Source organism: Wyeomyia smithii, chromosome 3 (genome assembly GCF_029784165.1).
Source record: "Wyeomyia smithii strain HCP4-BCI-WySm-NY-G18 chromosome 3, ASM2978416v1, whole genome shotgun sequence".
Lineage (NCBI taxonomy): Eukaryota > Metazoa > Arthropoda > Insecta > Diptera > Culicidae > Wyeomyia > Wyeomyia smithii.
This window is the reverse complement of record NC_073696.1, coordinates 180,628,240-180,647,536: the sequence shown is the minus strand read 5'-3', so window position 1 is coordinate 180,647,536 and position 19,297 is coordinate 180,628,240. Positions and strand designations below refer to the sequence as shown.

Sequence of the window (19,297 nt, the reverse complement as noted above, 5' to 3'; positions counted from 1 at the left end):
ATGGTGGATTTCAAAGAGCACTTTGATGCACAATTTTTGATGTTGCACTTTCAAATTGTGCAGTCCATTTTGGATCAAAGTGCGCAATATATAAAGTTTATTACTTTTATTCGAAAATGTAGAATGAAAGCAACCCTGACATCCAATCCGCTACTGCAGTTGTAAATAAACGTCAAAATTTTCTTTCTTTCCATGCGCATGTGTGTGTATTCCACCATTTTTTCTTGCGATGTATGCGATGATTTCCCGCTCTGAATAGAGAATACACCATCGCGGACGGATTAGTGGAATGTCTTGTGGTCGCAAAAGTTTTTTAATTTTGTGTTTAGTTTGCTAGTTTTGTGACCAATTGCGTTTCAATCTTTGCAATTAACAAGACTCAACAGTTTGGCGATACGACTATCGGTGTCGAATACACAAAATTGCGACGAACAAAACTGTTTCGATTCGTCATCTTTAAACGGAATAAAAGGGAAAAATTTGCAAACGCGATTATGTGATTGCCATCGTCGTCGTGGTCGCAAGTGCGCTTTATATTTGTGAGAGAGGTCGTGATTCTTTTCTCACTCATCGCTGTTCGTTTTCCGTTTTCTTCGATTTGTCGGAAAACGCATCGAGGAAAAAATCCGTCGCGAATAGTTTCTTGTTCAAAATCGGTTAAATAACTGTGGTGTTGCACCAGTAAAATTTCTTGAAAACTGCTGTAGCCAAAGGCACATTCAGAATCGGAAGCGGTAAAACATAGGAAGTAGCTTTTTGGTGTCACCCGTCCGTGAAGACAGGGAATAATAATAAGATCCGCTTACGGGAGACGAGAAGAAGAAACAGTGCAGTGTCCCCGTCAGAATTTCGAATACGGCCAGAGCATACTGTCGGTGTGTGTGTACGTATAGTACAACCGTCAACATCAGTGTGTTTGTACCCGTGGCCTCGAAGTGAAAAATAATGAGTCGCCATGAAGGTAAAGAAAGAGTTTTTTTTTATTTTGTCCTTTTACCCTTTTCATAAGTAAACGTCTATCCCGTTTCCATTTTCCATAGCAAAAAAAAATTGAGACCAATGCCTTTTTTACAATCGGGACTTACAAACACATGCGTTTCATTATTTCTTACGTTGTTTTTCTTCCGTATAAGGATGTAATGAATATGCATATTATTAAAATTAAAAATATGCCATTCCAAAAAAAAATGTCAGAAATGTTAAATATGTTATGAAGATGCTAATAGTGGGATAGCAGGATAGCGGAGCCGTGTTTAATTACCTCGTTTTTGTGTTAAAGATTGTTTCCGTTTGAAACTTGCATTGACCTTTCTGCGTATCGTTATGATTTCCATTAACGACATACAGAATATGCAAAATTGAAATCAAAACTAAACTAATTTCCCATGAGTTGGTTAAAGCGTTGTTACAGACGAGACTACAAAACTATGGGCAAGCGATATTGTTTTGGTTCGTTAAAAATAATGCGGTTTGATGATTAAAGCAAAACATTTTAGTTTTCTTAAAAAAAGGAACAAATTATTCGTCAGCAACTAGCAATTAACAACAGAGCCTACATACCGCTGTCGGAACATGACATTCTGTTTATTATAAACTGACTGCGGCCAACTAACACGTTCTGTACAGGACACAAGTGCAAGACAAGTCGCTCTGATCCTAATGCCACAATTATCTCTTCAAAGCCGGGATTGGAGCATACGATGGTTTGTTTGTTATACCAAAATTATACCTCGAAGTCGAGGCCTTCGTAACAAAACCTGGAACTAAGGCCAACAGTCAATTGTACGATCTCATTATTTTTTAAAATAAATTGTTATTTGTATAGAGCGTGACTGAGGAATGTTTGGATCTTAGCAAAGTCAATTAACACGCAAATAGCATAAGAATTGGCAATGATCTGTCATTTTCTGGGCAGTTTAAAATTTAAATTATATGTGGATTTATTCGGGCATGACGGCCGTTGACCATATATGATCACACCTAGTGAGTTTACAATTAGTTTGTTGTGAATGCAACGCATGACCTGCACAATGTTGATACGCCAAACCAGATTATCATTGAGTGCTCTCCGAACCCTGTTCAGTGTATGCGGCTGATTTTCGTGTTATGTGCTTGTGTTTTATAGTATTCCGTTTCACTGCACGCAACTAACCTAGGTTTTAATCTTTTCTCCTTGTTTCTTTGAGAAAAGAAAGAAAAGTGCTTATAAACTAAGGAATTAGTATTGCCTTATCCCATATTGTGTATGATTGTTATATTAAGACAAAGTAAACTCAATTACTGAATTCTGTACATTATAACATCGTATTTTACTGATAAATACATCGTAATTTTCCTAATAGCCATTACGATTTCACAAAATACAAGTCACGTAATGTATAAAAATATCATCTATCGAGAATGATCAACAACGTGAAAAAGCAAGTTTTAAAATCATCAGATATTTCTTCTTTTATTACCTGTGGAGCGTACAGGGGTATATCCGGCTTGTTATAGAAACAAGTATCAATCTATTTGAAAAATTTCCATTTTGATCTATCTTGAAAAGCCTCATTTAAAGTACAAAATAAATCACTAATTTTTTTCATTATAGTCAATAAAATATAAAATATACATAATGTTATCGACAAAATAATTCTTTGGTTATTTTTTTTTTTCAAAATTTTTGCAACATTTTGTCACAAAATTAGTTTAGATTTACAAATTCTCAAACGCATTTACTGCGTTGCTATTTTCAGTTTTGCAAATTATCCAAATAATAAATTTTTGCATATTATCCAAATAACAAATCTATTTTATTTTCTCCAATTGTAGGTGTTAGCTGTGATTCGTGTTTAAAGAGTAACTTCCGCGGCCGTCGCTACAAATGTTTGATTTGCTACGACTACGATCTATGCGCTAACTGTTATGAAGAGGGAGTAACCAGTACGCGACATTCGGCGGACCATCCAATGCAGTGTATTTTGACTAGATCAGATTTTGAGCTATATTATGGTGGTGAAGTGTTAACACCAGATCAGCCGCAATCGTTTACCTGTCCCTACTGTAAACGTATGGGACTTAGTGATTCAGCTCTACTTGAGCATGTCAGTTCCGAGCACACAGACACTGGCCTGGAAGTCGTTTGTCCAGTGTGCGCTGCTCTACCTGGAGGCGATCCCAATTTGGTGACGGACGATTTTGCTGGTCATTTGAGCCTCGAGCACCGAAGTGGATCACGGGATTTAATATCGTTTCTGATATCCTTTTCAAAAAATAATTTTTACAGAAAACTTTTATATTCTAGTTATGTTTATTAGGTTCTGAATTTAACCTGACGGTTAACTAGAATTGAGTATACCTACTCTGCGAATAATAAATACATATCAGGAGGTCGCTTTTTACGTGGTTTTAACCATTGACGTGTTTTTCGGAATTTTCGCGGTTTTACACAGATTTCAAACTTATCGCAGGTCGCAGATTTCGAAATTACAGTGTTTTTGTTTCAAGCTTGTTTTTCGCAGTAAAGTTGGTTTTTACGCGGTACGTTTTGATTTTTTTTATTGGTTTGTAAACAGTTGCGATTGAATTTTCAATATAAAAATTCCAAATGCCATACACAAATTCCCCGCGCAAAAAGTGACTTCTGAGGTCAAATTCGTTTTTTCGGTGAGGCTAACGCCGATTTTGCAACTGAAAATCAAACAGATAAATGAAATGGTACTCAGCTGTCATTATTGGTATGGCATTTGGCATATTTTGTATTTATGTTGGTGTTTTCAAACAACACTCTGTCTCACTTGCATGCTACAAGGGACAGAAAAAGGGTAGGCACTTCTTGCCACTTCAATAATTTTTCCGAGAAGCAACGTATCGTTTTGCGTCAATTCTAAACGTTTCGCAAACGAAAATTTTCAGCGATATATTCCAAAAATTTCCATAAAATGTTAAAAATAAGATATTTTCCAAACTGCTTGCCTAATTCTATAAATGTCTGAAAATATGCATCTCTACAACTATGATCCTTAATCAATGATATACGATGAACCGTCCGCAATCCGACATGGTGGTGTACGGAGGATGCCACACTCGGGGCGTGCACTCGGTGGTCCCCGCTCGAGGCGGTCCAACATGCACTTCAGTTCGTCTGGTGGAGGACTTTCAACACTGTCGCCTTCCGGTCGGGAATCGGTGGATCCAATCGCAGAGTTGCTGCAGCAGCTGTCCAGCGTACGACGTGGCGGTGCACCTCAGCCATCCCAATTACAGCAACTGCAAATGCAGATCCAGCTGGAAAGGCAACAAGTTTCGGTAAGGACCACTCACAATATTTGCAAAATTTTGTCTAACATTGGTTACAAATTTATAGTTTTCGAAGTAAATTGGTTATATATTCCAAACATACCTATAAGCTCATTCAAAATTGTTACTTTCAAGATATAATTAAATTTGTACCTTAAGTATAAATTTTCATTTTGGACTCATGTTTTAAAACACAACAAAAGACACCTGCTCTAAAGTACGTAATTAATCTGTAGGGTAATTAAGGTATTGCGCATTTTACTATTTTCATGGAAGATTCCAAACAGATTTGTTATCACAAAGTATTTATATCACTATTCTGTTTATTGGAACTTTAATATGATATTATAAAACACCCAACCATGATCGTTTAAGTAAATTTAATATAATTAAATTTATTTTATTGATATTGATTAATTGGGTAAAAATACGTTTCTCCAACAATCTATTGCAACCGAAACATACACTCATTTACCAACAGGCTCCAGGTCATGTGGAGGTTATTTGCCAAAAGACTACGGAATCTGTTTTTTTAGAAACGTTGTTTTTGAGCATTGCTTGGTAGGTATGTTTCTACGCATTATGTCTCACTAGAACATTATTATTTCATTGGATGAATTTAAAAAACACTATTTCACTACATCGAACTAATCACCGAACGTAAAGCATCTCTTTTTTGGCCAGCATATTCACGAACAGTGTAAACATTACAAGCACCTGCAGCGAAACATCGCAGTAGCCGTGCGCTGAGTGAGTGCTCGATGCCGATTGAGCACGACTGTCCGAAGCTGACGTTGAAGATTTTTTTTGTCACCAAAATAACCAAAGTCAGCCGAAATTTAATTTTAAAAATCACAAACTAAAATTATCCAACCGCGTATTTCGTGTGTCATTCGTTCAACACCAAGCTCTCAACGTAGGTTGAGCAAGCGCGAGCGAGAAAAATCATTATCTATTTGGCAGACTATTCTGTGATCGCTTGCCAAATGAAAGCAAATTACCAGTAGTGTTGTTACGGCGATGCTAGACGGAGCAATATCAAACAATCTTAACACGCAAACAGTCTTACCGAACAACAAGAAATGCCCATCGTTTGTTTCTTTTAAAATCTTCAAGTCATATACGCGTGTGAATATCCAATCATTTGTAGAAAACTCGGAACCTGGCTCTAAAAAAAATCTAAAGGATATATTGTCAACAATAACTACTTACAAATTCTTGTTCCTTTTGGGATCCGATCGATTCTATGAAACCAGTTATAAGGATCCGAAGAAGTCGTTTTGAATCTTTTACATCGAATCCGTCATCACCAACGTCACCAATCATCGGAACTGCTCTTGCTAGGTGTAGAAGAAGTGACAATGAAATACGTGCCCTGCAGCAAGTAAACAAAAGATCTTGATAATTGTGTCGTCAAAGTAAATCGTCAAAAAAGAATGCAGCACAGATTGAATGCTACACGTGCAGTGATTTGCGATTAGTTTTAACAGCACGAATTTTACAAATACCTTTGCGCATTTATTTATGTAGTGTATACTGTAAATTTACATCTACTACGGAAGCGTACTGCAACCCTAGTTTTATCTGTTAAATGTTCACGACAGACTCGATAGTTTCTACGCTATGGACTATCGTTCTTGAAGGAGTTTTCCTGTGCCTAATATTTGGCGTGCTTTATACGTATGTTACGGTAATTACATGATTACAGATGATTATTATTCATTTCAAATTGGAACAATACCAAACATATCAAAGGAACTGTTTACAATAATAAAGATAAAGAATGTCCTTTCCAGTGGCGCGGTACTACCAGAAATGCACAAAATGTACCCAATAAAATCCTGGATGCATTGAAACTTATTTTCCATTTCGGAAATACATGGGATGTTTGCAGATGTTTTAAAAAAAAAATCACTGTCCCGTCCAAAACGGTCTGGTCAGCCTACCATTAACGCTTATTTCGTTATTGTATTGTATTGTTATTAGTGTTTTATCGTGGTAATCGCCGCATCTTTTTGATTGCTTCTTGTGATCGACAGTTTTCGGCGGAGTGAATAAATCAAACTACATTTGCCAGTTTGTCCGTACGTTTCGAGTTACTACTGGCTTTCACTCATCATCAGCGGACTCTAAAATTAACTATATTAAATATACATTCAGAACAAAATCACAAAATTCAAACATACAAACTTTACAACTTACTGTACACACCACAACTGCTATTCTGTTTTCATTCATCTAATTTTCTTCCTTTTCCTATTTTTAGTTTACAAATTATAGGGTTGTATGCAGCTTTGAAAACTATAGTCTTTTTGTTTGTTCACAACGTTTTCATCTCCTCTAACTTTAATGTGAAATGTTTCAGCTATTAGCCTTGTATTGTGCTTAGATACCTTTTCTATAATTTTAGTCTTGTCAAAATTAAACTTATGTCCTGTTTCTAGATGTATTGTTATTACTAGGTAATAGTCACTTCTTTTTTTTTGTTTTCTATTCATTTTTCTTAATTCAGTTATTTTTTCATGTACGTCGCTACACTGGAAACTGGATCAAGCATTTTTCGATGTAAATTTTATCATTTCTACCTTGGTGTTGGTTGTTCGAAAATTTGCTTTAAGGATTGTTTACACTAAACGAGCGAGTATGTTATGCTACGCTGTATTACATTTACTATATCAGCATGTTTATATACCTGGTGCAATTCGTTATTCATGCGGCTACGCCACACTCTATCTTCCGATTTATCGCCAAGTATCGATCGCAGAACTTTATGGGCTATGAATTGTGCAAGTTTGCAAACTACGAGACCTCAGCTGCTTACTTAGTGTGTTGAAGCGTAAAAGACCCTGCTCGCAGCAGCAGCTCGTCGTTTCACTTCGCGACTCATATCGCTGTCACATGTGATAAGCGTATCAACCACTTCAAATCGTTCCCCACCAATCCCCAATTCAGCACCAACACCACCGGAACTCACCGCTCCCTGCAAGCTATCGTGTACTTTGTTTGGCAGAGTCGCAACCTCGCCGCTTCAATTTTAAAAGGCTTGAAGGCCCCCTCCACGGTCCTACGGTAGATACCAATGATATCAATGTCGTCCGCAAATCCAAGGAGTACCGTAGAACGGGGCGAATAGAAACAGTCTGCGATATATCTTGCAGTGTACAAAAAATACTATAATGTATAGAATGAATATAAAAGTTTTAAAACATGGGTCTTGCCTCCCTTTATTAAAGGGGGTCTACTACGAAAGGCTGAAACACAAAAGGCTGAAACACGAAAGGCTGAAATTCGAAAGGCTGAAATCACGAAAGGCTAAAAAATTCATAAGGCTGAAAACACGAAAGGCTGAATCACGAAAAGCTGAAAATCATAAGGCTGAAATTCCAAAGTTCATTTCTAAAAGAACACTCGCGGCCTACGGCCGACTCGATTGTCCGAGATGTATGCTGTCCTTACTCGCTATCACTCGTTCGGACTAAACTAGAGGATCACCCCTACGAGTCAGTAGACCTAGGAAAACGAACAAACCTATACAGAGGTGATTTCTGCGGGGGGTCGCCGGCGCACACTCGCGGCCTTCGGCCGTCTCGCCCTGAATCATTTAGAAAACGTGTACAAGAGTCAAGTGTGTATAGATTCAAATGTTGCCGGAAATTAATTTTCCATTGCACAAACCAATTAATACTCAAACATTGAACTCTGTCACTTAATAAAGGTTTGTTATCCATGTGTCCGAGCTTTTCAACGATTATGATTCAAGTTACAAAAGTTTCAGCCTTTCATGTTTCAGCCTTTCATGTTTCAGCCTTTCGTTCATGCAGCCTTTTGTGGTTTCAGCCTTTTGTGCATTCAGCCTTTCGTGATGAAACATACTTTTCAGCCTTTCGAGTTTCAGCCTTTCGGGTTTCAGCCTTTCGTTACTAACCCATTAAAGGTGTAACGGTCATTTTGATAAAATAAGTAATTCATTGTTTTATTGAAAAAAATGTTGCATGTTTCTATTCACCCCGCAATGGGGCGAATAGAAACACTCGCCAATAAAATACGGTTTCCTTGTTCTGATAGAAAATTCTAGTTTTAATTTGAAGAAAACAGAACAATTGCATCATATTTATTGATATGAGAGGCAAGAAAACGATATAAAATATCAAAATAGTGGAAATGTTCGGTTTATTACTTCATGTTTGTTATCTTATGAATGAATATGTTCTATTAGAGTCCTTATTAGGAACAGAAGGACTCGCGTTGGGTCAAACATAGAGTGGTTTACCGGTAAAACAAAAACCGGTAAAACCGATAGTTTTTTCAATACCGAAATACCGGTATTGGAGAGGCGAAAAAACCGGTATTTTCGGTATTTTTCTTGAAATTGAAAAAAAAAAACTTGTCACAATTTTCATAAATCATTGTAGGGCTAATGAATGCTACCAACTTAGGTAAGCGTTAAAAATCATATGACGGTGTATATAATAATTACATTTACACAAAAGCAACATTGAACATAAATTTATTTACTAAGTAAAACAGCTAATCTCTATACACACTCATACTTACAGGGGCAACTAGTGAGTTTCGAACCTACTAGTCAACTACAAATTCTGAAAATCATAGTTTGAGGCAGCAATCACAATCATGGTCGCGAAAAAACACAAGTCATTATTCGTTTTGTGCTATTTCAAGGTAAAACTAAAAAAAATGAGATAAAAATATAAATTTGGATTAAGAATTTATTTTTTGTTTGGCATCTCCGTGTGCATTGCACAGGTTGAACCAAGTTATGGACAAGTTGCTCCTGATACAAAGTGTTTACAGGATGAAATAATCAATCAATGAAGAATTTCATCCTAAAAATAACTGTCCCTTGAAAAATTACATTTAAATAGCTATAGCATAGTCAAAGCTTCGTCGCCCATACTGCAGTGGATTTTATTAACCATATTTCTAGCTGAGAAAAATGTGTTCTCTTGGTTCAACTGAATTTGGACGAACTGTTCAAACCGACAGATCCGAATAGAGAATTTACCTTCGGTTCCTTTGGATTCTTGTCTGATCATCATTTTATTTTCTTCTTCATTCATTTACTCTTCTCAACAGTTTCAGTTTTTCTAAGAATTTTGAAGTTATTCACTAACTTAAAACTATGTTTGGCGATGTGAAAGAAAATTGAAATAAAAATCTGCATGTTTTTTTTTGTTCCTATGAGTTTCGAAATTATGTTCTTCGTTATCATATCACACGATTCATTCATTGAAATTTTCCAAACACTGTTAAATGTATCTGGATCGTATACCACAAGAGATCAAAACAATGGTCGCAGTGCACATAGGAGTATTACAGTCAAAAAGCTGACCAAAATACGAAAAAAATAATTTAAGTGTTCCTCGTGCTATTGATCCTTTTTGCATTCTCTGATACTTACTACATTGTATGCAGCCCATCCTGAAATTTTCTGAATTGTTTACAAACGACAGTAACTATCATAACCTTGGTATATGTTAGAGCCTATGAATAAGTCACAAAATGTTCTACGAAAAATATAAACTTCTACTCATGTTATTATAACTTTTAAGTGATTCTTGAGCGTCAACGGAGTCGCTCTAGTTCAAATAAAATCGACAGTTTCGAAATATGACAAAATTGGTATAGCTTAACCCTTAAATGCGCACGACGTTAAAAAATCATCTGAAAACATAAAATCTTTGTTTAAGAGGTTAACTGCTCTAAAATTAACCAATATGCATAAAAAAATTGAAAGATTTACTTTTTAATGTGCAAATATTACCATGTTGTTTTCAAACAACACTGTGACTTTATCGCAGAATTAAGTCGAAACAATTACTTTTGTTAACAGTAACTTTAAAATTGACCTTTTGTTAGTATAATTACTGATAATTCAGACATTTCCACTAACCACTAACCTTATTTTAAAATTTATTTACAAAGACAGCACCAGTCGGGAATCTCGCCATGTTTTTTTTTTCGTTTACGAGATTTTGACAGCAAAAATAAAAACAAAACATTCAAATACAGTACTTCCAGCTGTTGAGTTTTTTTCGTTAGAGTCAAGAGAGCTGGTCTAATGAATTATATTTCTAAAAAATACTAAAATACGTATATTTTAAAACGTTTTTAGTAGTGTTGTTTTAAAGCATTTAAGGGTTAATCATGAAATTGTAAAGTTGGTCGGAAGCTTCACATTCATGTCGGCCAAGGAAAGGATTGATTGCAGTGATCGAAGCAAGAGACGCAAAACGCAAATGCTAAGAGAAAATGTACCATTGGATGAGTTGAGTTACGCAGTTAACATGACTCAATTATCTACTGGAAGCACTGTGGTTTCCAAAATATTCATATCCTTTTGAAGCGAGTGATTTAAAAAACGCTTTAAAAGTAGCAGAATCAATTATTGGCAAAAAAGTATTCACCAGAACAAGCTCTTACTATATTTGTACTTTTTTCGAATTTCAGAGTGATGGTGATCTAACTTGACGAAAACTTGTTAAAAATAAGTTTTTATGTCTAAATATAAATTTTAATAGAGATAAAACCACTTTAAAACTCATTAGAAATGTAAATGATAAACAATGTAAATGATAAACATTTCTAGAGGTCCTATCTGCTTTTATCGTTTTTCCGAAACGTCTTTTCATTTTGGAAATGTTTAGCTTAAGTAACTCTCCCAAGCGTGTTTTTTGTTCAGATGTTAGAGTAATCCCTCCGCTATCAACTTGTGCAAATAACGTGTCAAAAAAGATGTTTAATAAGTTGCGGTGATTGAATGAAAGTGACCGATCAAAAAATCGATCAAAGCAGATAGACCTTTTGAAATGTTTCTCTAGATTTGCTATCTGAAAACTCATTAAAAAAATTTGGCCAAGTTTTTGTTCTACGTACTCCTATGTGCAATGGTCTAAATCTTACAAAAAAAGCTGGATCGTAATTAAGCATAGGTACTCATAAATGCAAAACCATAGTTATGCAGTGACACGTCCATAGATGCAACCTGAGACGCTGAGCAAAAAATAAATTCAAAATCAAAATTAATGTAAATTTTTTAGTTTTATTTTAAATAGTACAGTGAGAATAACTTGCGTTTTTTGCGGACATGATTGTCATCACTTCCCCAAACTATGATATTCAGACTTTTGTAGTTGAACAAGTAGGTTAAAAGAACACGAGTCGCTCCTGGTTTGCATTAATCCGAAAAAAATGAAAATACCGGTTTTTTACCGGTTTTACCGGTTTTTATTTTTATGAATACCGAAATACCGGTTTTTCGAAAAGTCGGTAATACCGACCACCCTAGTCAAGCATTTCCACTGATCTGGCATCTTCCGGTGTTCCATCTAGGACACGACATCCGGGAACATTTTGTCTTGGTGGAACTGAAACCTTGATTCATATCTCTCGGGTCAGTCCATGTCGAGCATCATGCAGCAGATAAATCAGACTTTCATCACGTTTTTTGAAACTAGCGTGGTTGTCTACTGGATTAAAGTCTAAAGGTAACATCCGATTTATCCGAGTAGTTGATTCTATATTTCGTAACCGCTTGACAAAAAAACAGTTTTTTTACGTTTTTGGACTTTTTTGTTGGTAAGTCCTGACCATGGGCTGAAAATGCACAATACATGTTCCACATCATTTTACTTATAAAACATTATAGCATTTCTCAAATCTACATGTTTTGGTACAAAAAATAGCCGCTACGGCGTTGTTTCTATTCGCCCCGTTATTCTGAGAACCGCGAGTTTTCCATGAAACATAGGTAACGTGGTGATGAATACCTTACGGCAATTCCTTAATTCAGCGTAAAAACTTGTAATGCTTAACTACCGACCCAGTATATCACACGAACAAGTTCTAAGTGAAGCAGAATGGCTTCCACAGACAAAGTTTTTTGGTACTCGGAAACGTTCAGAATTTGAACCCCCATTTTGCATTTTTTTAAGCAAACCGACAGTAGTGCTGCTAACCCAAAAATGGGTTTGCAGGACTTGTTTACTATTGAACTATCTAAGAAAATATTTTTTGCATGGTTTTTAAATGTAATCGAAGACTTAAAATCGCATTTTTCTAGTTCGGAAGTTTTGTTTCTATTCGCCCCACTGTTTCTATTCGCCCCGTTTTACGGTATGTGAGATTTCGTGATGATCGTACCGTTTCTTTGCACGTTTGCTATTCGTACTGCACTTTCGAAGGCGATCTTGAACAATATCTTGATTAATATTGTCTTTTTTTTGAAACTAGCCAAAGATACTCTCTTTAAGTTTTCCTGAAATCCTCACTAAAATGTATGTTGCAGAAAAGTATAAATTAAAGTTGCAATTTCTTTAGAACTTTTTTGTGAATAAGTCATTATCGTCATTAAAAAACTTTTCTCAGAAGCAGTCATGATCATGAAAGCCAAATGCCAGTTAAGACAACAGAAAATTAACAATTGCTGACACGGTGAAATTTTTCTAAATTCAAGGAGATATCATTGCGGTAAAAGTAGGCCCTATGGATTTGCAATGTTGAAAAAGTCTGTTAGACCACCTGATTATTTTTCAAATTTTCAAGTTATCGAGTAGTATCAATACTAACGCTGTGCGAAATTTCAAGGTTTCCGAAACTTAACGAAATTTTTCTCGAAATTCTTCATCAAATAACTAAAAATTATGAATTTCAAGTTATTTTTTCGTGGAATCATATTTAAAAAGGAGGTTTAGAGATATTTAGAGTTTACTTGAGTGACGAATGTTGAGGAAAATTCCGGAAATTAAGAAAAATATAGTAAACTCTGGATTTTTTTAAAATTTTATAAGGCTTAAAACCTTGAAGCAACTTTGGACCTAAATTGGAGTTCATGAGGGCAGAAAAGTTGTATCAGAAATTATAAGTTGTTGCTATTTATTAAAAAAAAATGTGTGCTCAATTTCGATAAATTTCGTTTAATTTCAAGAAACTCGAGATTTCGCACACACCCTTAAGCAGTACTGCCGAGTTTGCGGTTTGTCTTAATGTCGCAACTTTGTTGTTCCCTAATGTCTCGATGAAAGAAGCTAATACATCTTCTTCAAATTTGCTTGTTTCTATAGCATTATAAGACTTACTTACCCAAATATACTTAACCCTCTCTTTACCATGGTTACTCTAGCGCACCATAGGTTTGGATGCAAAAAATCTTCAGAAATATTTACCAGTCCTACTCAAAATGCATATATATATTCTTGAACAATCAGTATATTGCTCAAGAATATATCCATGCATTTTAAGTAGCATTGGTAAATATTTCGAAAGACTTATCGCATCTAAACCTATGGTGCTCTAGAGTAACCATGGTAAAGAGAGGGTTAAGGTACTGAAGAAAATTGCACGTAATAATACGTCATAAGAAATACTTTAGGAGCCATCCACATACCACGTGGACAGATTTTTAACGATTATTACCCCCCCGTGGACAAATGCCCATATAAATTCTTTTTTTTTTTTTTTTTGTAAGGACCGTGGACATTCCACAAATTTTTATTTAGTTTATAAAAGTGCGCAATCGACATACGCCTAGAAAGGAAAAAAACAAGCATGCCTACATTTTTTTTTTCTAAAATCCAATTTTGGATTACCGTGAGAACTTGTCTATGATGAATTATAATAGCGAATTTCTTTATTCCACCAGCTCACCTCGTTTTGACTTGGAAGCGCACTAACTGCTGTCAAAACCCTTCTTTATTCGCTCGATTTTGACCCAGTTTTGACCTGCCATGCTGCCCGAAGCGCACTGTAAAATTTGTCAGCTTCAACCCACCACCGCACGTGCTAAAGCCTGTAGTACACTCTTTGGCCGAGCGTCAAATATTTGTCACTTTTTGACAGATAAAAATTTGGTCAAAGATAATTATTTGTCACTCTCCAATTTTAACATGGGGCAAACACGGGCAAACAACAACCATGATGTCAAATAAATTTGACCATTATGTCAGAAGGTCAAATATTTGACCATTAGACAAAGGGTGTACTACAGGCTTAAGTTCGTAAACAATTATCTGGCATCTCTTTCTTACTTGCGTCTTAAATGGCGTTTTATTATTCCTCGGCAGCTTTGCCCGTACACAGTGGAATAAAGTAATTCGCTATAAGTATGACACGAATTCCATTTCACTCTGTCTTAAAGACGTGATTAACGGGAAAGGAGTTAGTGAGAACCTGTAATTTACGTATTTGAAATTTATTGTCTTTTATTTAATTCCTCTTATTTTGAATCATATTGCAGTTTGAGAAACTCAGTAAATTATTTCTCATTGGATAAGGTCGAACTCAACTCAATACTTTCCTTAGAATAAGTGTTCGTTAGTTTCCAGATATCGGTCAAAACATTAACCGGCAAATGCTCCAAGGCAGTTGATATCCCAAATGAAGTTGTACTGAAGGTTATAAGTTTTTCACCAGATTTTCGATTTTAGAGTATGAAATTTTTTCGTTGAAATATGACACACAAAAAATGAATTTCGCCCATGCGAAATAAATGAAGTCTTGCTGTTACTTTTCAATTGCTATGATGTTCCTTATTTTTATAAATAAAATGAAACAAGTTTACAATGCAGCGGCAAAAACAATTACCGCCATCGTATTTGGGGTTAACGGGCAGTGGCAATTATATCGTCACCAATTTATTTCAATTGATTCAATATTTTTTTATTGTTTTTTAGTTTATACGGCCTGATAAAGAGTTAACATATAAAAAATTTGGCTCTGTCATAAGTTAAAAACGTTATTGTAAAATTACAAAAAAAAAGAAAAAAATACATATTGGAACCAACAAAAGTTTACACAGATAAGCAAGATGGCTTTCAGATTTGAAAAAAAAGTGTTAGTAATGCTATTGCAATGGTCTATGTAAATACTGCAATAAAAACATTTGCATACATATATTTCGAACATGTAGCTTTCTTTTAATCGTATACTCAATTTCAATATACCCATTGTGACCATGCAAATTTCAAAGTAATCTGGTGTGACTGCATGTACATTGTTTGGTTGTTAGGTAATCTAAACAAACTGTTGTTACGAATCAATTCAATGCTCTTGTTACAGAGGACTATTTTTGATCAATATGTCTTCGATAGTCGTGGCATTCCATAACATTACGAATATGTACTACTATCTATTGCAAAAACTCATTTAGTACACCAGTGTTACAAAAATACATTGTTTCCTATGTTTGAAAAGGTCTTACACTGAAAGCATTAGATATGGGTATAAAAAATTTTCAAAATAATTTGTTTTTATGTAATATTTCAAGGCCGCACGCCAGCAGCTGGAACGATTACCCCGACGTCAACAGCAGCCAGTAGTGAGTTCAACGGCGAATGCTACCGGTGGTAGTAATACTACAGGAAATGTCAGTACATCACAGCAGTCCAGTTCGATTATCACACTCAATGCCGGTTCCCGAGAGGCACCGATAGCTTCGTCGTCTTCACTGCCAATGGTATCGTCCGGTATTGGAGCATGCAACATCCTTGGCAATGTATCGGTTGCAGCTGCAGCTGCGGCAGCATCTCAGCAGCAGTCTCAATTTTTGATGGCACGCTTTATGGTACCAAGCTTGGACGATGTTGAACTCGCACAACTGGAGCGTGATAGAGCCGACAGGTAGGATATTCTTTTTTGTACATGACGCTTGTATTTTTTTTATTTAGTGCATGGTGCTCTATTATTCGAATCTAAGCTAGAAAAGCTTTAAAGTTTGATGCATTGGCCTCGTATTTGTTATACACACTTGAGCGCCGTAAATGACGTTGCCTAAAAAATCTAGACCCACCCTCCTCTGCCATCCCAATATAACAACAAAACAGCAAAGCCTTGGTACTACATTCCTGTTCAGAACTCGACCTTCTGTTTGTTAATACATAGGCTGCCCCCATATGTAAAACAAGTAACGCAAACCCACAATTCTACGTATTTAATTAGAGCCAAAAGTGTTTCGTCAACCTCAAAAAGTCAATTATTTTATTTAGGTATTTATTTTTTTTATTAGTTCAATTAAATAAGTTTTTGGTTTTGAATATTATATTCGGTATTATGATATTTGGCCTTGTACACTAAGTGTGCTGTTTCGAAAAAAAGGAAAGTTCTGTTACTAAATCTAGTGATTCACTTTCGTTTTTCAGATCACAGTTTGTCCAAGCTTTAATGTTATCGACCATTGCGAACATACAGTCATTTCGTAAAAATACGGATGACGATGTAACCGACGAAATGAATTCAGTGAACTTAAGCGTTGGAGGTAACAACACTAGTGTTAATAAAAATTCGAAAAGGTCAACTAACGATCCAGAGGAGCAGGATGGTGCTGTCAATAACAAGGACGAAGGCAATTGTGATAATATGAAGCAGACGGAAAGTGATAGCAGTGTCGCGGATGAACTGCAGAGTTTGCATACCCCACAGGTGCTTCCACGGGGCGGTGCAAGTCAGCAACAGCATTCAGGTAAGGGAAAATCTTCGTCCAAATCATTACCAGGTGCTGGCGGTGGGGGAGGTGGTGGTACCGGCTGTATCGAGAGACGCTCGCGTCAACAGCAACAGGCAGCCAACGCTGCCAAAGCACGTGAGCTAAAGCAGGCAAACTCATCAGCCACCGCGCCGACATCGATGTCGTCGAAACATGTTCCGGATCCTAGGTAGTGTTGTATAGCAAAAATTATTTAAAAAAAAAACAGGAGGTAAAATATACAAGAACAATATCATCAATTGTATGAACAATTCATTAAACTGGCGAACAATGTAATATGCGGAGCGAGAATTTAATTAAAAGAAGCACTGCGAAAGGAGGCAAAACTTTAATTAAACATAGATGCAGAATAAAATTGCAAACATATATAACATCTAAGGCATTATAACTATTGGAATCAGTAAATAAATACAAAATATTCAACCAGGAAACAATTTATTGATAAATAATATTTAGGAACAAAACAAGAGTCACCAGAACGTTCCAAGCTCTACTTATTCAGTGTAGAACATACATTTGTCAATGTTGAACAAGCCGTAAACGAACTTTAAAGAACTCGTAACGAAGAATAGGTACAATAATGTGGAAGAAAAATGTAACTAACTGGAAACTATTCGACAACAAATAGTACTTTGGCGAACATAATATCATTCAAGCAGCTCTTTTGCTTTAACCATAAACACAGAATCCTTGGTATCCTAATAGCAGCTGATCTATATACGGATCATTGTAAGGCGTGTTTGCCTTTTTTATATGTCATGTTTTGCTACTTTCCTCAAAATGTATGTTCTGAGGCACACGTGTGGTTGAGTAACTTGTCACGTTATTTTAGCCTTTCTGATGGAAATACAATTCGATGATATAAAACCAGATTCTGAACTTACGCAACCTCCTACTTTTGAGCGAAAACATATTACCGTGTATAATGCAACACAAATTGCTAAAACTGCAGCATGGCAAAAAAGAAATAGCGATAATTTTTAATGCAGATATGAGTAGAATGAAAGTGAGTAATTCGTAGAGTATGAGTAATAAAACACGCGGAAGTATATACAGAATGATCAATTTACTAAGTAATGAAATAATTCGTAGCGAAAATTCATTCAACTCTCAAGTAACTGCAAATGCGTGGTACGACTCTGTTTCAATTTTGTTACTTTTTCCGTTATCATTTTCAATCCTTCATACTTACATACTTGCAAGAAGCGCTAGAATCGCAGTGTAATGTAAAAAATAATTGAAGTAGGTTATAAGCATAAAATATTTGCTGTCAGCCCTAATAATTTAGTAACAAATCAGTTTCCTTGATTCTCGCAAGCCACTGATAGTTACGCTTATCGCATAAATATTGGTTCCTTAAATTTTTTTTTGGCATACCGATGCAAAAGAAAAAGTTTTCGTACTAAAGATTAGTCGACCCGAGCGATAGAGAAACGCGTTCTGTCGGCAGTAGTCCTTAATGAGTCGATTGTCATCTTTTCTTCATTTGTTTTTATTTATTTATGCAGTGTAATTACATCGGGACGACGCTGGATTCTTCTTAGTTATTCGGTTCACTCATGAGGATCATAAATATTATAACAAGAATTATCAAACAAAAGTATATTTACCTAGTGCTTGTATAGAAATTTAAATTTTACTAAAATGGTCGATAATTACAAAGTAAAAATTCAATGTTGAAAATGAATAAACAATAAACATGCAGTTTCATACTGTTTGTCGTTTAATTTGTATCACCAGGGCATTATTTAACAGTCTCTATCGTGCAAGATGTTTGCGTCTATGTGAACTAGTGTAAATTGAAATCTATCTATCTTCTATCTATCTATCTATCTATCTATCTATCTTCTATCTTCTCTTCTATCTATATTTATATAAAAGAGAAGTTTTGTATGTATGTATGTATGTATGTTCCAGCATAACTCTCGAAGGCCTGAACCGATTTCAACCAAACTTAGCATACGTGTTCTTTGTACAAAGGAAGTGGTCATAGAAATATTGGATAGGGGGAGGGGTCACCCTTAAAGAAGAGGGGGCCAAAAGTAATGAATTTTCATACATTAAGGAAACCTTTCATTGAAATTTGATGATTTTCGGGCTCTTGGTCATATTCGGAAACCGGAAGTTGATGTCCAGAGACCGGAACATGATGTTTGATGCCATATTCAATCCAAGATGGCAACTTCCGGTTTCTGGGAAGCCGTTCAAAACTGTGGAAAACGCTCACAAACCCCCCAATGTTGGTAATTTCGGAGCAAAAATGACTCCTAAGAACCGGTTCTCGGTGTCTGACGATACTTTGAAACTTGGGTTGCCGACTTCTGGTTTCCGGAAACCTGCGAGAATCAATAATTGAATTATATACTTGACAATATGGGTATTTTCGGAATCGGAATGACGTTGTCATACGAAAATCGATCATATATTTCCAAATATTGGCCTTTTTTTAAACGTAGTGACGTCTGTTTGCAGCCGACAATCGGTTTTCGTGCAAATGTTTCTAGACAGGTGTTTCAAAAC

At 35.8% G+C, this 19,297-nt stretch overlaps 1 protein-coding gene across 1 annotated transcript; it reads left to right on the top strand.

Moving 5' to 3' along the window:
• The first annotated feature begins 243 nt into the window (after positions 1–243).
• Positions 244–18,487, top strand: LOC129727672 (E3 ubiquitin-protein ligase KCMF1). Its single transcript, XM_055685711.1, has 5 exons — positions 244–961; positions 2,815–3,239; positions 4,021–4,290; positions 15,563–15,915; positions 16,434–18,487. Exons 1-5 carry the CDS (start codon positions 946–948, stop codon positions 16,948–16,950), a joined length of 1,581 nt encoding a protein of 526 aa, XP_055541686.1. The 5' UTR covers positions 244–945; the 3' UTR covers positions 16,951–18,487.
• The last annotated feature ends 810 nt before the right edge of the window (positions 18,488–19,297 follow it).